The 20,469-nt window shown below is 41.4% G+C and overlaps 1 protein-coding gene across 5 annotated transcripts in view; it reads right to left on the bottom strand.

Annotated features, from left to right (window-relative positions):
• Positions 1-1,523: 1,523 nt before the first annotated feature.
• LOC309488345 (uncharacterized protein) overlaps positions 1,524-20,469 on the bottom strand; it is a 139,713-nt gene continuing 120,767 nt past the window's right edge. The window contains exons 1-8 of one of the 5 annotated variants that reach the window (XM_082156582.1): positions 4,826-5,078; positions 4,534-4,676; positions 4,185-4,284; positions 4,014-4,094; positions 3,826-3,885; positions 2,613-2,676; positions 2,422-2,528; positions 1,524-2,324 (exon numbers count right to left, since the gene is read on the bottom strand). In XM_082156582.1, coding sequence (XP_082012708.1) covers positions 2,287-2,324; positions 2,422-2,528; positions 2,613-2,676; positions 3,826-3,885; positions 4,014-4,094; positions 4,185-4,284; positions 4,534-4,563 — 480 coding nt within the window. In that variant the 5' untranslated portion in view covers positions 4,564-4,676; positions 4,826-5,078 and the 3' untranslated portion in view covers positions 1,524-2,286. Of the gene's footprint in view, positions 2,325-2,421; positions 2,529-2,612; positions 2,677-3,825; positions 3,886-4,013; positions 4,095-4,184; positions 4,285-4,533; positions 5,080-20,469 lie in introns of those variants that run through there. The other 4 variants (XM_082156585.1, XM_082156581.1, XM_082156584.1 and 1 more) reach the window with 4 other exon arrangements.

Below are 20,469 nucleotides of genomic sequence, written 5' to 3'. Positions count from 1 at the left end.
CTTGCTCGCTCTTATTGGCTATCGCGGGTATCAAGTCAGAGGCAGAAAATATCAAATGTTTGTTCAAATATCAAATTCACGATTTGGAATCGTGTGGGCTCCGACGTGATCGGGAGCAGGAAAATAATCGTAATGACACCACACAATTGAGGAATTTTTGGACAAAAAGTCGGTTGCGAGAAGCCTTGAATCGGGCCCAAAATCGGGCTTAAAATCTTCAAGTGTGTGGCCAGTAGGGCTTGCATAGACTAGTCGAGTAGTCGATAGATCAACTACTGCAACCACTCGACGCTGTCGGAAACAATCGACTACTCGAGCGTCCATTAACATAAATGAATTAAAAATGGTGAACGTCACCAACGGACACCACACGTCAGATGGAAGTATTTCATCAAGGATGACAAAAATATTGTAATTGGCCAACTCTGCAAGAGGCCGTTCACATATTACGGCTAAAAACGTGTGAAAAGCGCGGCCGCTGTCTCCTACAAGCGCTTGCGCTCCCATGGCGTCTGTCGTTGTTATGCAATCATGAACTGCGCTCTCCATGATGACGACGAGGAAGTATCAGCAAAGGATTAATTGATTTCTAGCCCTTGCATTAGCTTTACTACTAGATATATTTCTGGAGATGAGAAGGAAAAACCCGCCTGGAAAAACTAGCGCACCACGTTGCTTCCATTATGAGCGCGCTCGCCGCGCGCCTACATTTGAAATAACGACCTTGAGCGCGAAAAAGACGCGTTATGTGAACGGCCCCTAGAAGCAGACGTCTGAAATGAAAGGCAAGAATGGCTATTTATTTGGCTTTAGACTGTTACATGAAAATGTAAAAATGAAATGTCATAATTATAATGTTTTGAGAGTTTACTTATGTAATTGTTGCATTAGGCTATGAATTAATAAATGTTTATTGATAAGATCTACCTATTTCATGTCTTTTAATTTACAGTAGCATGAACCACGAGTAATCGAGTAACTCGAGTATTGTTTTGATAAGAAATCAACTAGCAGAAATCAGTAGTCGTGCAACCCCTAGTGGCCAGCCTTAGCAACGCGACAGTTCACGATTTTACGTCATCATGCACAACTCCATGCTCTGGCAGACGCTCTCACTAATGACCCGTGAACTTCGTCAGTTATTGTGCTTAATAACCCATAACTGTCTATTTGGAAGACACAGATGTTAAATGCAATGAAATAATTGATACTGTGGCTCCATCATCATCGGAGAAAATTGTTGTTGAGGTTGACGATGTTATTCACAGCGAGTATTCACTTAAACGCAGTCAGTTATGTTTTAAGTGAATGTATGCAGTTGAGAAAGAAAACGCATGTGTTAAAGTTACAGCAGCCTAATATACCTGCTGCCAAATTATGTTTTGTCCCCATGGTATTGATGTCAAGATTGTGGCCAGTGAAAATACTGAGTGGCTGGTAACTTTGGAAAACCTATATTGCTATATTGATTATTAATTAATAATTCATTTTAATTTTCATGCAAACAGATTGCAACACATGAATAAGTGTTTGTCCAGTAGAAGTGTCTTTAATAACATTTAAATAAATCATTTGATTCAATGCACTTATTGTTTACATCCATGTTTTTACATAAAAAAAAAAATAAAAAAAATACTTCACTTAAAAATAAAAATGTCATTTGTAATTCCATCTATAATGACACTGAACCAACCATTAAACCAACCCAAACCTGTCCTAACCCACCCGTATCACACCTCAATAGCAGTACACTGTACCAAACAATTATTATTATTATATATATTTTTTAATGTAAGTACATGATATGCCTAATACAAAGTGTGGCATATTTTTCCACTGAGGAATAAACAGTAATATATTTATTTGAACAAATAAAATTCTGTCAAAGTACAAATATCTGATACAAAAAGAGAAATCCTTTTTTTTTTTTTTGTTACAAAATAAAAATGATACACAGCATCATGATAAAATAAAGTAGATATATCTGACTATAGATACATTTCTAAATAAACAGATGTGCACATACCTACAGTACACATTCACAGCATCTTCTTAACTACAGCCCTCAGTGCCAATATAGAGTAAACTCAAATCACATTATGATCTCCTGTCACAGGAGAGGTATGTTTACTGACTCTTGAAAAATTAAGACTTTCAAATAATAAAAAAATCTGTACTAACCTCCACCTTATGACCAACAATATAGAACTTTGCAGTATTTCTAATTTCAATGAATCCTTATGATAATTCACATGATGTTGGCCTTTTCCTGAGTTAAGATTTTCTTTAGACTGTCTCTGTGTCTTTTATATTGAATGGTTCTCCTGAAAAACATAATCAATACACATCCGGTCAAGATTTCATTAGTGTTTGTTTCAGTACACAGAATGACAAAAGATGAAGAGAAGATTGGTTGTTTACCTGCAGAGCTTTCATCAGATTCACCAGATTTACTGATTCTGATAAAGCAGATTGCCACGATCACAGCCAGCATGAAGACAGCAACTACCACATATGAACAACCATACCTGAGGATTGGTTCAATATTTTATTATAAATTAAACCTTTACCATAAGTTCAGTTTTCACAAAGCAAAGAGGTAAAAAACTCACAAGGTTATCTGTGGCAGTTGTCCTTGGGGGAAAATTGTTAGATGTGTAGGAACATGGGGGTCTGCTATAGGAAAGAAGAGAAAGAAAAGAGAAAGAAAAGGGAAACTAAAATAAATGACAAAAATAAAATGCAACTGCAAGCAGCAGGTAAAAAGGGAAAGTATATGAAAAGGGGGAAAAAAGTATCTTTGTCAGATACAAAGGCAGGAATATTTTCAATCTGAGAAAAATTATACAAACCACAGTAAATGAAATATAATGGCTGAATGAAATGATACAATATTTAGGCATCAGTTAGCAGCATTCACTAGCCTGGAAATCCAGACCCAAATCTGAAAGATTAATGGTCTGGCATCGACTAATGAAAATCGGCCAGCTCGAGGGGCGGCACCAAGCATGCATTTGAAAATCTCACTGCACGCAATTGGATAACACTACGACCAATCACAACAAGCGCCATACGCTTAGCTACCAGCGGAGCTAACTGGTAGATCAGACTCTTGTCGTATCCGGTCTTACAAAGGAATGATTCGAGCGGCGTCTTCTGTTCCTCTTTTAGATAAAAAGCCAAGTCTAACGCGTTCATTGTAGCTGCCAAAGCCGTTTCAAACAACTGGTGTTCATCCATAGCCATCTTGCAATGTTTACTAATGACTTCGACGTCACAGCGCTGCCGTCTTCTGTTTAGCTTGCCTCTGGGCCGCCTATATCAGATAACCCGATGGTGCAGCTCGGATACAAGGGCATATTTAATGAGCATCATTACTCGACGCCAGAGTACAGTAAACTCGCTGAGCAAATTCAATGTGTATCTCGTGAGAACTCTGGATTTCCAGGGTAAGCATACACATGGGTTTACTCTACAAATTATATCAATACTTTTGTTCCCCCGAGGAATTTTTTTTGTACTTTTGTAAAAGTTTGCATAAAACTAGTAATGGAAATGTTATGATTCAAGTGAGAGGAAACTCTATATTTCAGTGCTTTTGCGACCAAATCCAGAGTATCTTGGAAAACGAGTGAACACAAAAGTTTTCAAATATATATTTTCCTCCCATCTCATAATTTTTCCTCTACCATGTCCCTTTAGGGGCTCTGTAAATTTGCATACCAATTTTTAATAAAGAAACATTTCAAGAGTTGTTACAAAAACATAAATGAATGATGCTGCAATAATATATGAAAAATGTAAGAAATTAAGTATTTTTCTCACCCATGGCACACTGTGTGTCTGCGAACTGCATGCAGTTGGAAACAGTTATCTGTCCAATTTCTATAGGTTGAGAAAAAGGATTGTACTCTCAGATTAGTACTAAAATGAACAGCCCAGTCTGGTCTGCAAAGACATCTAGTCTATAAACTCTCAGTCATGTAAACAGTGGTGAAACAGTTTTTACATACCTTCACATCTGCTGCATTTATTACAATCCACACCAATGTGGACTCCAGGTCCATCGGAGCAGTTCTTGGTAACATACCAACCTGTAGATTTGCATTGAATGATTATTTAGTGATTAACAGTGGTCACCGCAATATATTCAGATGTATTATAATTTAGTCAGTGGAGCTCACCTTCTGGGCAGTTAAGGCAGCACTGCAAATCTGGAAGTTGGAAATGGTTCTCTGGGCATGTTTTGACACATAGAGTACTGAGCGCCCCAACAAATATTGCCTAGAGTTACGAGAGTACTGTTTCAATATATAACTCTCATGTCTTAATCAGGAATAAGAAACAGTTCAAGACAAGAAAATGGAAACCAAAACCTATTTTTGAAGAATGTAGAAAACATGAACAAAATCCCTTTCAGTCATTCAGTGAAAAGATTATATTTGACATGCTTGGTTACTTTATCATATAGTTTAAACTTTTTCACAGTAGTTAAAATGTTTAGTTCGCACATGAAACAGATCTCACACTTACCAAAACGTGTTTGCTGTCTGTTTGCTTCATTGTAGGTTGTAGACTGAAACAAGTGTTTCTTACCAGTGTCTTCTGTAAATCCTTTATACTCGACTCTCTGCTTTTAACCAGCCAGAAACAATGACGTATTGAAGGTGTGGCATCTAAGAGATCCCATAAACCACTTTTATTATGAGTCTTTCATATTCAGGTAATCTAAGTCAGAGATTAGCCGTATTTAACTGAAAGGTAGCTACATGCGCAGGCGTGTCATCTCATATGTATATTTTATGTTGTATATACATACACTCACTGGCATCACTTTATTAGGTCCACCTTGTTGATGAAAAGAGCAAACTCACCCCCGTGCAGAGGATCTCTTTTCTTGGTATGAAGTTGGACTCAGTCCACCAGACGGCACGCCTCACAGAGGAATGTGTCCGGTCAGTGCTGAACTGCTTGAATGCCAACAAGAGCAGGACAGCGGCCCCACTGAAACCTTTTCAGAGGCTCCTGGGGCATATAGCATCCGCAGCCGCAGTAACGCCGCTGGGTTTGCTTCATAAGAAACCGCTTACATTTACATTTACATTTACATTTAGTCATTTAGCAGACGCCCTTATCCAAAGCGACTTACAAATTAGGACTAAATTCAGCGAGTCATCATAAAGAGGCAAAAGCAACAACAACGCAGGAAGTGCTCAAAATACGAAGTTCAGGTATTATTCAGAGTAGCATAAGCCTGATAAGTGATGTTTCAAAGGGGAAGGAATTTTTTTTTTTTTTTTTTTTTTTTTTTTTTCCTATAAGGTTAAGTGCTCACGGAAGAGATTGGTTTTCAGCTGTTTTTTGAATGTTGTCAGGGATTCTGCATTCCGGATGAGGGTGGGGAGAGCGTTCCACCAGCATGGAACTGTAAATGAGAATGTTCTGGAAAGTGATTTTGTGGCTTTCTGTGATGGAACCACGAGACGTCGCTCGTTGACCGATCGTAGGTGTCTGGTAGGGATGTAGACTCGTAGGAGTGAGTGAAAGTAGGAGGGAGCTGAGCCTGTGATAGTTCTGTAAGCAAGCGTCAGTGCCTTGAACTTGATGCGAGCAGCTAGAGGTAGCCAGTGCAGAGAGATGAACAGAGGAGTGACGTGGGCCCTCTTGGGCTCGTTGAAGACAAGACGAGCTGCAGCATTCTGGATCATCTGTAGGGGTTTGGTCGCACATGCTGGGAGTCCAGCCAGAAGGGCATTGCAGTAGTCAAGCCTAGAGATGACCAGGGCCTGGACGATAAGTTGTGTTGCATGCTCAGTTAGGAAAGGCCTGATCTTCCTGATGTTGTGCAGTGCAAACCTGCATGATCGAGCTGTCTTTGAAATGTGATCTGTGAAGGTCAGCTGGTCATCAAACGTTACTCCAAGATTTCTGACCGATCTTGATGGGGTGATTAATGATGACTCTAGCTGGATGGTGAAGTCGTGCTGTAGAGACGGATTGGCAGGGAGGACGAGAAGCTCAGTCTTTGCCAGGTTGAGCTGCAGGTGGTGTTCCTTCATCCATGTGGAGATGTCCGCCAGACAGCTTGAGACCCGTGCAGCTACTGTGGGATCATCTGGTTGAAAGGAGAGGAAGAGCTGCGTGTCATCAGCATAGCAGTGGTAGGAAAAACCGTGTGCCTGTATGATGTGTCCCAGTGATGTGGTGTAGATGGAGAAGAGGAGGGGACCAAGAACTGAACCCTGGGGAACCCCTGTGGTCAGCTGATGTGCTCTGGATACCTCGCCTCTCCATGCGACCTTGAAGGACCTACCTGTGAGATAGGACTCAAACCAGTGGAGTGAAGTTCCTGTGATGCCCAGTGATGAGAGGGTGGACAGAAGGATCTGATGATTCACTGTGTCGAAGGCAGCAGACAGATCCAGGAGAATGAGGACTGAAGATTTGGAAGCAGCTTTTGCGATCCGTAGGGCTTCTGTGACTGACAGTAATGCAGTCTCAGTTGAATGTCCTTTCTTGAAGCCAGATTGGTTGACATCCAGCTGGTTGTTTAGAGACAAGAAGGATGTTAGTTGGTTGAAGACAGCTCTTTCAAGTGTCTTCGCAATGAATGGTAGGAGAGAGATAGGTCTGTAATTCTCTACCAATGATGTGTTTAGCGTTGGTTTTTTGAGCAGTGGAGTAACCCGAGCCTGCTTGAATGCTGTAGGGAAGGTGCCAGTGTGGAGGGATGAGTTGATGATGTGCGCTTCAGCACTGGCTTCACGGCCGAGTCCCGAGATGGGTGTGGCAGAGCGGCACGCTTCGTGTGACAATCACCCCGGCCTGCCGCCAAACCCTCAGCCCCTAGTCTGACCCCTCGTTTCTCCGGGCCGGAGTGCCCCTAGAACAAGTGTCCAGGCGTGCTGGGGGGCCACGTACAATGGGCATGCAGTAGCGGGGATCTGGACGGGCCCCCAACTGCATTGGCACATCAACTGCCTCGAGTTGCTAGCAGTACACCTTGCTCTGAGACGCCTCATAACACCGTTGCTCGGCAAGCATGTGCTGGTCCGTACGGACAACACTGCGACCGTTGCGTAAATCAACCATCAAGATGGTCTACGCTCCGCTTGCATGTCGCAACTTGCCCGCCATCTCCTCTTATGAAGTCAGAAGCATCTGAGGTCGCTTCGTACCATTTATATCCCCGGCCTGCTCAATCGTGCCACCGACGAGCTCTCACGACAGCCTGTGGCCCCAGGAGAGTGTAGACTCCATCCCCAGGTGGTCCAGCTGATCTGGGACCACTTCTGGGCCGCACAGATAGATCCGTTTGCCTCTCCGGACTCGTACCATTGCCGGTTGTTTTATTCCCTGACCGAGGGGACCCTCGACATGGATGCACTAGCACACAGCTGGCCCCGGGGCCTACGCAAGTATGAGTTTCCCCCGGTGAGCCTTCTCGCACAGACACTGTGCAAAGTCAGGGAGGACAAGGAGCAGGTGTTGCTAGTTGCCCCTTATTGGCTCAACCGGACATGGTTCTTCTTGGTAAGGTTTGCTTTCACAAAGCAACTTTTCAAAGTGTACCAAAATGTGTTCAGGCAAGTCGCATGCGGGCACAACTGTCCTCTTATTGGTCAGCATTTCCTCTGCGTCATCCATCAAGATGATTGACAAGTTCACTCCATGAGCTTATTGTGGCTTTATTTGTACCTGTCGAGACACAAGCAAACACTATATGAATGTAGCCATCATTGCCGCTGTTTTATTATATACTATTCATATTAATACTACAGCAAATTCAAACGTCCAGTGTCAAGAAACACACAAACACTATACGAATGTTATAATACAGCTAGAGCAGGAATCAAGTCTTCTTCAGGACAGCATTCTCGCACTGAGAAGCGATATTACACAACATTTTAAGATGAAGAGGTGCTTTTTTGGTTTTCAACTGTGATAACTAATGTGCAGAATCACAGAATCAGACACTACTGCTATTTATTTAGCACATTTCCCGTTATGAATTATAATACCATTTAGTCCATTGGTCAATTGGGTATACAATTGCTTTCACTCCTCAAGCAAACCGTCCCAGAGTTCGTTTGCAATTGGGCCGTGACCACCTCGTTCAGAAGGTCTCAGAGCGATTTTTTTGGTGCGGATCCGAGCTTGATTTCTTGCACCTTCTTACCCATTCTGTTGCTCAGTTTGAACTTCAGCAGATCGTCTTGAACATGAGTGAGTCTCAATCAGCTCCCGAGCTCGTGAATCAGTATAGACCTTATGTAGCTCCGCCCCTTTTCAGCGCTGAGCTCATTGGGTTTTGTTTTCCGGTCTGTATTTTCACAGCGATCTTGAGTATTTATTAATGAACAGCTTGTTTTAACATCTTCCCGGTCTTCTGAAATTTGTTAAGACGTCTGCTTTAAACATTACAATCCTCATGATAACTTTCGTAAACTTTACATTAAGTAAATCCACTTCAAAAGCTAATTACTCCTGGACAGCAATGCCATAGAAATACTCAGTACACATTGGGACAGTGATTAGCCTACTCAAATTCCAGCGACATGACTAGAACCGAACATCACCGCTGGTATTAATTAACAACAGGCAGGACCAACATCTTTTCATATTATTTGTTATGCTGTTAACTTTTTACATTTTCTGTTACATATCCTGACAACATTTAACTATAAATGCTAATTAGATGTGTTCAATGTGGGTTTATACTTACACATAATAAAAATGGTCTGTCTTTTCAAATCTTCTATTGCGTGTCATAATATTTATTGAGTTGGCACATGCATTTTATTTCCACGCTTCAGAAATGTGAAGTCTGATCTCTGTCCTAATATGTGTGTGTGTGTGTGTGTGTGTGTGAACCTTCTGCCTGTCTTTGATGTACCCATATGATTTATATTGTAAGTAAAAGTTTGCATTGGAACTTTTATTTCTTCTTCGTCTTCTTCTGCCTACACCACACCATGACAAAGTGTTTCTTTATAAAGATGTGAAATAAATATCTGTGTGCATTAAGCAATTGTTAAATAATTAATGTGTAATATAATCTTTCTTCATGACAATGACTGTTAGTTTTTGTTATGCAATATTGGAGCCACAATTATTTTCTTTTGACTGTGTAACATTTTCCATTTAATTTTGTTATTAAACTTTACCTAAAAGAAGTTACTGGACTATTGGATGTTATTCAAGTTCAAATCACACTCACATAGGAAGAAGCAACAACTATGAGAATTTGGACAGATTGTTATCACAGCAGCATTTGCCCATACACATAATTCCTGTTTGGCAAGTTTTCTTTTTGTTGACAGTAACAACCACACATAGCAACAGCGCTGGTCTCGATGTTAGTATCACCATTTAAAGTTAAATATTACCAGAGTGTTTAAAGCTCATATGATTAAAATGTAAGATACGGTTTAATTGTGAATTTCCGGTACAAGTGAGGATATAATTTACTGCTGTTATAGCAAAATGCCTAAAGTATATGAATGCCACATTTTTGTAAAGTTTCTAAACCATTGCGTCTTGCATTAAGAATCAAAACAGACATAAAAAAAAAAACGAAAAAAAACGAAAAAAAAACTATAAACTTTCTATGCCATTTTATAACCTTATATAACCATGATTTGCCTCAGAGGACTGTGGAAACAACACTAAAAAAATCTTCTTTTTTTTTGCTGCTTAATATAACTTGACACGTGTTATACCTGGCTCACACTACAGGAGTTAAAACAAAGTGGAGTAAAATGAAGATATACAATGTCAAAATAAGGGTCGGGTCCACATAATATAATAAACACAACATAAACCTGACAATGAGCTTGTTAGGCCATTGTTATATAACGGCTAGTTCCTTGAATCTCACTTTACGAGAGGCTTTCTGCTGATATTTCACCAGTATTGGCCTTGATAGTCATTCTAGACAGGCTGTCACTCAGTCCAGTTACATTGTTAAGCCACCAGGTGGCGGGAAGGGACAGTCTTTGAGTGAATCATTAAACTGTTCATTCAACAGAAATGTAAAAACAATGTGGATGCATTCAAGATAGATGAAATAAAACAAGCTGTTAATTATTTTAATATTTAATTTTAACTTTGAGCTCCACTTTACAAGGCTCAGCAGAGCAGCAATGTGGCGCATGGGCAACGCTTAAGCTGAGACGTCACTTCATGATCAATGGCTGATTCATTGTATTGACCAGCGCTGACGCCATTCATTAGACATATCCTTAAATGTTAAAAGGATGATTTTTGAAAGATTTCGCTTTCCTTGGTCACGGCTACCTTTCCACAAATATGACTTGATATGAAGGACAGATATTGTTTACAAGCTTTTCTGCTTCAGATCTGCTGTGTGAGATCACGTGAGGCGATTTTGTAGTGTGTGATGCGTTGCGATTTTCAAATCTTATAGTGTGAGCATGTTTAAGATTTGAGAGAAGAAAATCTGCAAAGATTCTCCTTAAGTGTGTGCTGCAACCAGATTTTACAATCGATTAGGATTTTAAAACTTCTGTGGTGTGAGCCAGGCCTACAGTAGATCAAGCAGATCAAACAGGTGGGAGGGGCATCAATCATGAATGAAGAGTGATTGGTGAATGTTTAGTTGAATGACCCAATGCCCCCATTACCTTTGAGTATTCACCAAAATATTACCTCAGAAATTACTTTCAGAGCATTCATGCATTTTTTTTATTTATTATTTTGAGTATCCACCTTATTCCTGATGACCTTACTGCGTATTGAATTATGGGTGGCACTTCCGGTTTGGGGAACTTCCATTAAAAAAGGCTGAAATGAATCATTTCAAATCATAAGGTTGCCCTACAAATAAAGCTGATCCGTCAATTTTCCTTCATGATTTATTTTCAGACATCATGAGAATAACGTTATACTTGGTATTTTGACGTGATATGTTATAACAAGAATATCTATGGTAAGAGCTCTTTTCAGTCACTGCTTTATTTTCCTCGTGATTTTTTTATTTTTTCCCTTTGCATTCCGCTGTAAAAGTATGAAAAAGGACAACATATACTGCACATTTGTGGTCTGTTCTCCTGAATTTAATTTACGATATACAGTGGGTACGGAAAGTATTCAGACCCCCTTAAATTTTTCACTCTTTGTTATATTGCAGCCATTTGCTAAAATCATTTAAGTTCATTTTTTCCCTCATTATTGTACACACAGCACCCCATATTTACAGAAAAACACAAAATTGTTGACATTTTTGCACATTTATTAAAAAAGAAAAACTGAAATATCACATGGTCCTAAGTATTCAGACCCTTTGCTGTGACACTCATATATTTAACTCAGGTGCTGTCCATTTCTTCTGATCATCCTTGAGATGGTTCTACACCTTCATTTGAGTCCAGCTGTGTTTGATTATACTGATTGGACTTGATTAGGAAAGCCACACACCTGTCTATATAAGACCTTACAGCTCACAGTGCACGTCAGAGCAAATGAGAATCATGAGGTCAAAGGAACTGCCTGAAGAGCTCAGAGACAGAATTGTGGCAAGGCACAGAGCTGGCCAAGGTTACAAAAAAATTTCTGCTGCACTTAAGGTTCCTAAGAGCACAGTGGCCTCCATAATCCTTAAATGGAAGACGTTTGGGACAACCAGAACCCTTCCTAGAGCTGGCCGTCCGGCCAAACTGAGCTATCGGGGGAGAAGAGCCTTGGTGAGAGAGGTAAAGAAGAACCCAAAGATCACTGTGGCTGAGCTCCAGAGATGCAGTCAGGAGATGGGAGAAAGTTGTAGTAAGTCAACCATCACTGCAGCCATCCACCAGTCGGGGCTTTATGGCAGAGTGGCCCGACGGAAGCCTCTCCTCAGTGCAAGACACATGAAAGCACACCTGAAGGACTCCAAGATGGTGATAAATAAGATTCTCTGGTCTGATGAGACCAAGATAGAACTTTTTGGCCTTAATTCTAAGCGGTATGTGTGGAGAAAACCAGGCACTGCTCATCACCTGTCCAATACAGTCTCAACAGTGAAGCATGGTGGTGGCAGCATCATGCTGTGGGGGTGTTTTTCAGCTGCAGGGACAGGACGACTGGTTGCAATCGAGGGAAAGATGAATGCGGCCAAGTACAGGGATATCCTGGACGAAAACCTTCTCCAGAGTGCTCTGGACCTCAGACTGGGCCGAAGGTTCACCTTCCGACAAGACAATGACCCTAAGCACACAGCTAAAATAATGAAGGAGTGGCTTCACAACAACTCCGTGACTGTTCTTGAATGGCCCAGCCAGAGCCCTGACTTAAACCCAATTGAGCATCTCTGGAGAGACCTGAAAATGGCTGTCCACCAACGTTTACCATCCAACCTGACAGAACTGGAGAGGATCTGCAAGGAGGAATGGCACACCCAAATCCAGGTGTGAAAAACTTGTTGCATCTTTCCCAAAAAGACTCATGGCTGTATTAGATTAAAAGGGTGCTTCTACTAAATACTGAGCAGATTCCAAGAACACAGGATGAGATGTTACTATCCTTTGTGCAAGCATTTCCAAGAGTTCATGAACAGTGAGCCTGATGAAATTTGGGGAGCGCATCGTCAGTAGTGTACCTTTGGTTCCTAGGGTGTTTCGGCCTTTCACACTATACACCCTCCCCACAGGCGGCCAGCGACAGGGTGATCAATCCTACGCTTGCGTCCCATTCTCAATTAGTCATAGGAGTTGCCTTGTTGTTGATAGCCAACATCCCATGGGACTATGCATGGCAGGGGCGTCCTCCTCCCTGAGTCAAGCATTGTTGACCGCATACCTCCTGACCCTCTCACTTCGGGGCCCAGCTAGGGTCTTTCCTCTTCATCCAGAGCCACTGACTGCTGCCTTCTGCCACCTCCGATACAGCTCTGATTGCCGAACGCTGGCTCTGGCCCTTAATTCCCAGGTCTCTAAGCAGTCTGGTTGTAGATGTTGCCACAAAACCTCTGCAACCCACCTCCACTGGTCGGACTTCTGTGTTCCAGCCATGATGCCGTGCTTCGGCAGCTAGATCGGCATAGCGCAGATGTTTTCGCTCATAAGCCTCATCTACTGAGTCCTCCCAGGGTACTGTGAGCTCAATAATGAAGACCTTCTTGTGGAACTTGAAGAACTTGGTTGTGACGCCAAGTGTAGCGTCCTTGGGTGAGGCTTGTTTTACACCCTGTGAGAATGTGCCTGAGGTTGGCTGGCATGGAACAGAGGGCACAGTCCGGATCTTCCCCATACCATTGGTGAAGATTAACTGGTGTTGGAAGGACGTCATATGTTGCTCTGATGGAAAAGCTCAACCGTCTCGCTTCCATGGCCCACAGATCCTTCCAGCTGATCTTCCTCTTCTCCACACTGTCCCATCGAGTCCACTGTCCCTGTTTGGCAAGAGAGACTGCCTTGGCCCACCTTGCAGCCTCCTCCTGATGGCGTACTTCCTGCACTACCATCTTCCGCCGCTCTGGTGCAGTGGCCTTACTCCAAACAGCATGGCTAGTTAGCCCAAGGCCTCCTCTCCCTTGCTGAACATGACCCACAATGTCAGCATGTCTGAGGGCTGCTGTTGCCTCCTGGACTGCTTTTCCTGGCCTCCATTTGCGCCCAGTTACCAAGGTCGGTGCGTTGTTGCTCACCACTGGGTCTCGAGATTCATTCAGTGTCATCTGGAGCCTGGTTTTTGCACACTTGAATTCCTCTGTTAGACTGGTGAGGGGCAGCTTGAGGACACCATCTCCATAGAGGCCTATGGTGGTAAGGCATCGTGGAACTCCGAGCCACTTCTTTAAGTAGCCTGTGACTCCTCTTTCCATCTTCTCCACTATTGAGATTGGAACCTCATACACTACTAGGGGCCACAACACCCGGGGTAGGAGACCAAACTGCAGACACCAGGCCTTTAACTTTCCAGGTAGCTGGGTGTTGTCGATGGACTGTAGGCTATTACTGATGTCTTTGCGCAGCTGTTGCACCTGGTCTTTGTCCTTCAGGCTTGCATCATACCACCTTCCAAGGCTTTTTACTGGCTGCTCAGACACTGTTGGGATTTGGTCATCTCCGATGAAGAATTTCAGGTCAGAGAGTACTCCCTTCACAATCGAGATGCTGCGAGACTTGGATGGTTTAATCTTCATACGGGCCCAGCTGATGTTCTCCTCAAGTTTTCTGAGCAGTCTCCTGGTGCATGGAACAGTGGTGGTCAATGTTGTAATGTCGTCCATGTAGGCTCTGAGTGGAGGGAGGCGGAAACCAGAGTCGACTCGCTGTCCACCAGCAACCCATTTTGAGGATCTGATGATAACCTCCATTGCCATTATAAATGCCAATGGAGAAATTGTACATCCCGCCATTATACCTACATTCAGGCACTGCCATGAGGTGGTGAACTCTGAGGTGGTGAAGCAGAACTGCAGATCCTGGAAGTACGACTTCACCAGGGTTGTGATGGTGTCCGGTATGTGGAAAAATCTGAAGGCAGACCACAGGAGTTCATGGGGCACAGAGCCAAATGCATTGGCAAGGTCGAGGAAGACTACATGGAGGTCCCTTTTCTCCACTTTGGCCATTTGGATCTGGTGCCAGATCATGCTGGAATGTTCCAAGCAGCCAGAGAACCCTGATATTCCTGCCTTCTGTACAGATGTATCGACGTACTCATTCCTTTGCAGGAACACGGCCATCCTCTGAGCAATGACCCTAAAGAAGATTTTACCCTCGGCATTCAGTAAGGAGATTGGGCGGAATTGGCTGATGTTCACTGCATCCTTCTCCTTAGGGATCAGGATCCCGCCTGCCCTACACCACACTTTGGGTATTATCTTCTTTTGCCAAGCTGCTCTCATAAGCCTCCAGAGGAACCTCAGGACGTCTGGTGCGTTCTTATACACTTTGTACGGGACTCCATTTGGCCCCGGGGCTGATGCTGTTCTTGCCCGTCGAACTATGTTTTCCACCTCTTTCTATGTCGGAGGGCTGGTCTCAATATGATGTTCCGGGGGTTCAATGGGTGGGATATCTGATGGGATGGCCAGATGTTCATGTCGCTTTGAGTCAAAGTTTGTTGTTCTCAGGTGCTCCTCTAGGTCTTTCTTTGTTGTTTTTAGAGCTCCACTTTTTTCCTTCGTGAAGAGACTTTTAAGGAACTTGAAGGGATCTTTATAGAATCGAGTTCTAGTTTGCTCTTTCTTCCTTCTGCATTTCCGTAGGTTCTCTGCTCTACGGAGGGATGCCAACCGGATTTTGATGTCAGCCTGAAGTGCCTCTATGCCCTCCTTTTCCACTTCCGAGGCCTTCTTCCACTGTTTCTTAAGCTGTCTCCTTTCTTGAACGAGGCGCTTGAATTCTTGTTGCCTCCTGGAAACTGGTGGGGTTGGACCCTTTCTCCCGCCTTTTGCCTCTTGCACTCCAAAGCTTTCTGCCCCGTACTCATAAATGATGTCCCCCATCCTCTCCAACTTCTTCTCCACTGTGCCTCGAAGTTTCTCGAGGGTCAAGGTAAGGTCAGTATTCACTGTTTCCCACAACTTCTTGTCACTGGCACCAGGCCACTTCACATACGGTCTGTGCCCTGGTAGTCTCCTCTCGACTGCAGGTCTGGGAGGCTGGGTGAGTTCCACTCCTGTTGTTGGTTCCACCCAGAGATGGGGACTCGAGTTTGAGACTCGGACTCGAGTGCGACTTAAGTCGCACACAGCGTGACTTCAGACTCGACTTGAGACTCGTCCTCGAAAGACTTCAGACTCGACTCGGACTCGAGCTGCGGGACTCGTGAACAATGTTTATTATTACTATTTATTATATATTATTATATATTTATTATTATTATTAACTGCGGCGCGCAGCCACACATGAGAGGACAACAAACATTTCGACTGCACCGGCCGCTGGCTGCTGTGCCATTCATCGTAAGCTTTGGGTTTAAAAACTTTAACAGAACTGCCAACTGTCACGCATTCACTGTGAGACTCACGCGATTGACACTTTTCACACGCTCTCATGACACACATCCATTTTCTCACGCACAGAAAAATCGCGAAGCAAAGAGGACACGGAGACCGACAGACTAGACAGAGCAGGTACTTATGATATCAAAAAAAAATCTCAGCTCTCAAATTCTGTCAATTCTATTACGAAATTCAAACAATAAATACCGTTTTGGCGCTTGTAAATGTGCAGCGCAAAAACACTATGTGAACCAACTAGAGGCCCAGAGAGAAGGAAATGAATAGTGGAATAAAGTCGTTATTTTTGTTTGTTTTTGCGCACAAAAAGTATTCTCGTCGCTTGATATACTTAAGATTGAGCCACTGTAGTCATTTGGACTATATTAACGATCTCTTTAATAACTTTTCTGGGCCAGCAAGTTTGGGTCACTTAGCAGTCTATGGAGAAGTGATCAGCTCTCAGATTTCATCAAAAATATCTTAATTTGTGTTCCGAAGATGAACGAAGGTCTTACGCGGTTGGAACAACATGAGGGTGAGTAATTACTGACAGAATTTTCATTTTTGGGTGAACTAACCCTTTAACTCTTTCCCCATCTGCATTTTTTTATTTTTTTTTAAATAATTTTCACAAAACTTTCATGGCCCCCAGAGTATTTTGTTGTATGAATATTTGAGCATACAATATATCATAAGAAAGAACAGAGCCTCTGCTTTTACACAAACATTATTTTCAAACAATGCATTCTTTTTTTTATGAACACTTGAATGTGAATAAATTCGGAACAAAAAGTTGAGATAAAAGTCTTCATCTGGATTCAGAACGATCAGAACAATGATGAAAACATAGACTGTGTAGAATAGATTGAGTCCATCAACACCCTTCAAAGCTTCACAGTCCTATACGTCTTCGTGTTTAAGAGTTGACAGAATTCTCAGCTGAAGATTAACTCTTTCCCCATCTGCATTTTTTTTGTTTTTTTTTGTTGCAATTTTGATAATTTTCACAAAACTTTCATGGCCCTTTCAAAGCTTCACAGTCCTATACGTCTTCGTGGCTTAAATATTTCATTCTGTTACATTAGGCAATTTTGATTTACACTATATTGCCAAAAGTATTGGGACACCACACTGTGTTCAGATCACTTTCATGGCCACAGTTGTATAAAATCAAGCACCCAGGCATGCAGACACTTCAACAAACGTGTGAAAGAATGGGTCACTCTCAGGAGAGTGATCATCATGTCAAAATCCCTTGTGTTTATTATCTGTATCTGGATGTCTTCAGTCCATAACGTGTCTCACATCTTCCTCCACTCTGACCACTAGGTTGTGCCATTGAGCTTCTGCCAGGAGCTCCTTTACCCAGAGTCCAGTGTCTGAAATCACACACTTCCCTACTACAGTGCTGCTCACAAGTTTACATACACCTTGCAGAACATTTAAGATGTTAATAATATTAACTAAATAAGTGTGATCATAAAAATTGCATGCTATATTTTTAGTACTGTCCTGAATAAGCTGTTTCACAGATGCTGACATAGTCCACAAGTTAAAAATAATAACTGAATTTACACAAATGAACCAGTTCAAAAAGCATGCATACCCTTGAATTAATATTGTGAGTTGTTACCTCATGATCAATGACTGTTTTTATGTTTTGTAATAGTTCATATTTTGTCCTGAACAGTTAAAGTGAACACAGTTCTTTAGAAACGTCCCCCAGTTTCCTCACATTCTTTGATTTTCTAGCAACTTCTGCATATTTTATTTATTTATTTTTTCAGCAGTGACTGCTTGATTTTGAGATCCATCTCACACTGAGGACAATTGAGGGACTCATAGACAATTATTAGGTGAAAACATTCACTAATGCTCAAGATGGCAACACGATGCATTAAGAGTCGTGGGTTCTGCAAGGGGTGTGCAAACTTATGAGCAGAACTGTATATAATAGGTGAAAAACATTATGTCTTAAAAGAGAAGGCAAAAGCGACGCACCTGACGCATGGCATGATAATGAAAACATGGCGAATATAGTACGTCCAGATTTCATTCATACTACACACATTCATATAGAACATACTTTTTTAGTGCTCACAAAGTAATTACTTCAAAATACCAAGTCAAGAGAGTATACGATTTTGGATGCAACCACTGTATTCCAAGCCAGTTTCAGTGCGTAGCTACTCATGTAAGTTTGAGATTAGTTTGCGCAAACAGTGGTGTATCAGGTTCAAGAAGTTTTTTTTTTGCAATATTCATCACCACGGTAACTTAAGATATTGACTAACCTGAGTAAGAAATTGCAAACCAAAACTTGACTAACCAGCTGTGAGCAAAGTGACATACACGGCCATTCAAAAGTTTGGGGTCGACAAGATTTTTTTAAATGTTTATGAAACTAGTCTTTTATGCTCAATCAATCAAAAATACAGTAAAAACAGTTATATTGTGAAATATTATTACCATTTTAAATAACTTTTCTATGTGAATATATTATAAAATGTAATGTATTCCTGTGATCAAAGTTGAATTTCAGCATCATTACTCCAGTCTTCAGTGTCACATGATCCTTCAGAAATCATTCTAATATGATGATTTGCTGATCAAGAAACGAAAAAAAAAAAATATTTTTGTGGAAATCATCATACTTTTTTCCCCAGGGTTCTTTAATTAACAAAGTTCAAAAGAACAGCATTTGAAATAGAGATATTTTGTAACATTATAAATGTTTACTGTCAATTTAATGAATCCTTGCTGAATAAAAGTTTAATTTCTTGATAAAAAAAAAAAAAAGTCATACTGACCCCAAACTTTTGAATGGTATTGTTTATCTGATGCAATTAAGTCAGGTCAGGTCAATATTAAAACAAGTTCTCACACGTGGCACCAAAATAATACTGTGAGTTTTGGTCACACCTCCCTTACATAGGTAATTCGCCGCTGGCAAAATGGGCTTTCAATAAAACTTGTCTGCCTATACAGAAGAAAGAAAAAGCGACAAATAATTGCCACTCCCACCAGTCTGCTATGGATACGCGTATTAGTCAAATACCATCTGGCTTTGAAAAGCTTAGTTTCACCCATCACTAGATCGGGGGAGTGAGGTTTACATACACAGCTCTTACAAGCTGGCCTCCGTTACACATGGTCAAGTCACCTTTATTTATATATATATTATATTATATATATATATATATATATATATATATATATATATATATATATATATATATTATATATGTATATATATATATAGTGCTTTATACAATACAGATTGTTTCAAAGCAGCTTCACAGTGAAGACAGGACAATGATGGATTTCGGCTGTTGTTTAGCTGAACTCAGTTCAGTGTTGTCTTAAGTTCTGTTTTTATTTATTTTTATAATTCAACTTTTTTTAATTGTTCAACAGTCAAACCTTCAGAGTACATCACCACAGTCATCAGTAGTAATCACCTTTGCAATTACATATTCAGCCACTAGTCACCATTAGTGGAATAGAACCAAAACAAAAGCACATGGAAATTAAACAGTTTTTGCAGTGCTATTCATTTACACCATTTTTATATGCTGATTAAGTTCTGTTGTAAAGATCATCAATTATTAAATTAGTTAATTTCATCTATAAAGAAGTTCTGCTTTGATGATGTCATTCAGCTCAGTTCTAATACAACAGTGTCAGGACAGTCAGATCAATAACATTGTAGAATATGTATATACGGCGCATCTATCCCACATAACAAGCAGTCTTGGCCCGAATGTGTCCTTAAGCTGGCACTGCTGGCCTCCTGTCAGCCAGAGCTGGGCCATGTGTGGCAATGGCATAGCATGTTCCATGGCAAAACCAAGAGGGCTGAATGTTGGTGGGAGGAGTGTGGCCCAGATCAGTCCATTGATTATCTGGCCCAAATCAGGCTTGTGAGCATGGGCCATATAAATGCACTTTCCCACATAGGAAATTTTATCTGGCCCAGCTCTGTTCCACAACACCTCATTTCTCTCGGCCCACATACTGCGAAGAATGATGTCCCTGTAGTGGCCCAGATCTGGATATAGGACTAGGACCACAAACGGACTATAACTGGCCTGAGTTTCAGCCAATTAATAACCCGTAACTGGCTCTGCACTGGGTTTCATATTTAGTGGTTTAGTGAAGAAACCTGTAGTGCATGCAGTGTTAAGGAATTATATGTATAATTTCATGTGTCGATTAGGTGATTCAAGAAATCCAAACATAATGGTCTTAAATGATCCTACATTAAGTGATACAGGTATTCCTCCTGGTTCTGGAAGCACTGGAATTCAAGTTTGTATGCGTTTTAAATAATGATTGCTCTATTTAATAAATGTATGTTGTATGTTATTCTTTTATTTTTCTTTTACTTTGTAATATGGACCTAAGGGTCTGAAATAAAGAATGAATAGAATAGAATAGAAGATAGATCACATATGAGATGACGCACCGGCTCACATAGAGACCTTTCAGTTAAAAACAAACTGTAAAAGAGACAC

The sequence above is a fragment of the Leuciscus leuciscus genome (assembly GCF_965113295.1).
Source record: "Leuciscus leuciscus genome assembly, chromosome: 23".
In the NCBI taxonomy this organism is placed as follows: domain Eukaryota; kingdom Metazoa; phylum Chordata; class Actinopteri; order Cypriniformes; family Leuciscidae; genus Leuciscus; species Leuciscus leuciscus.
This window is presented reverse-complemented; position numbering and strand designations above follow the sequence as displayed.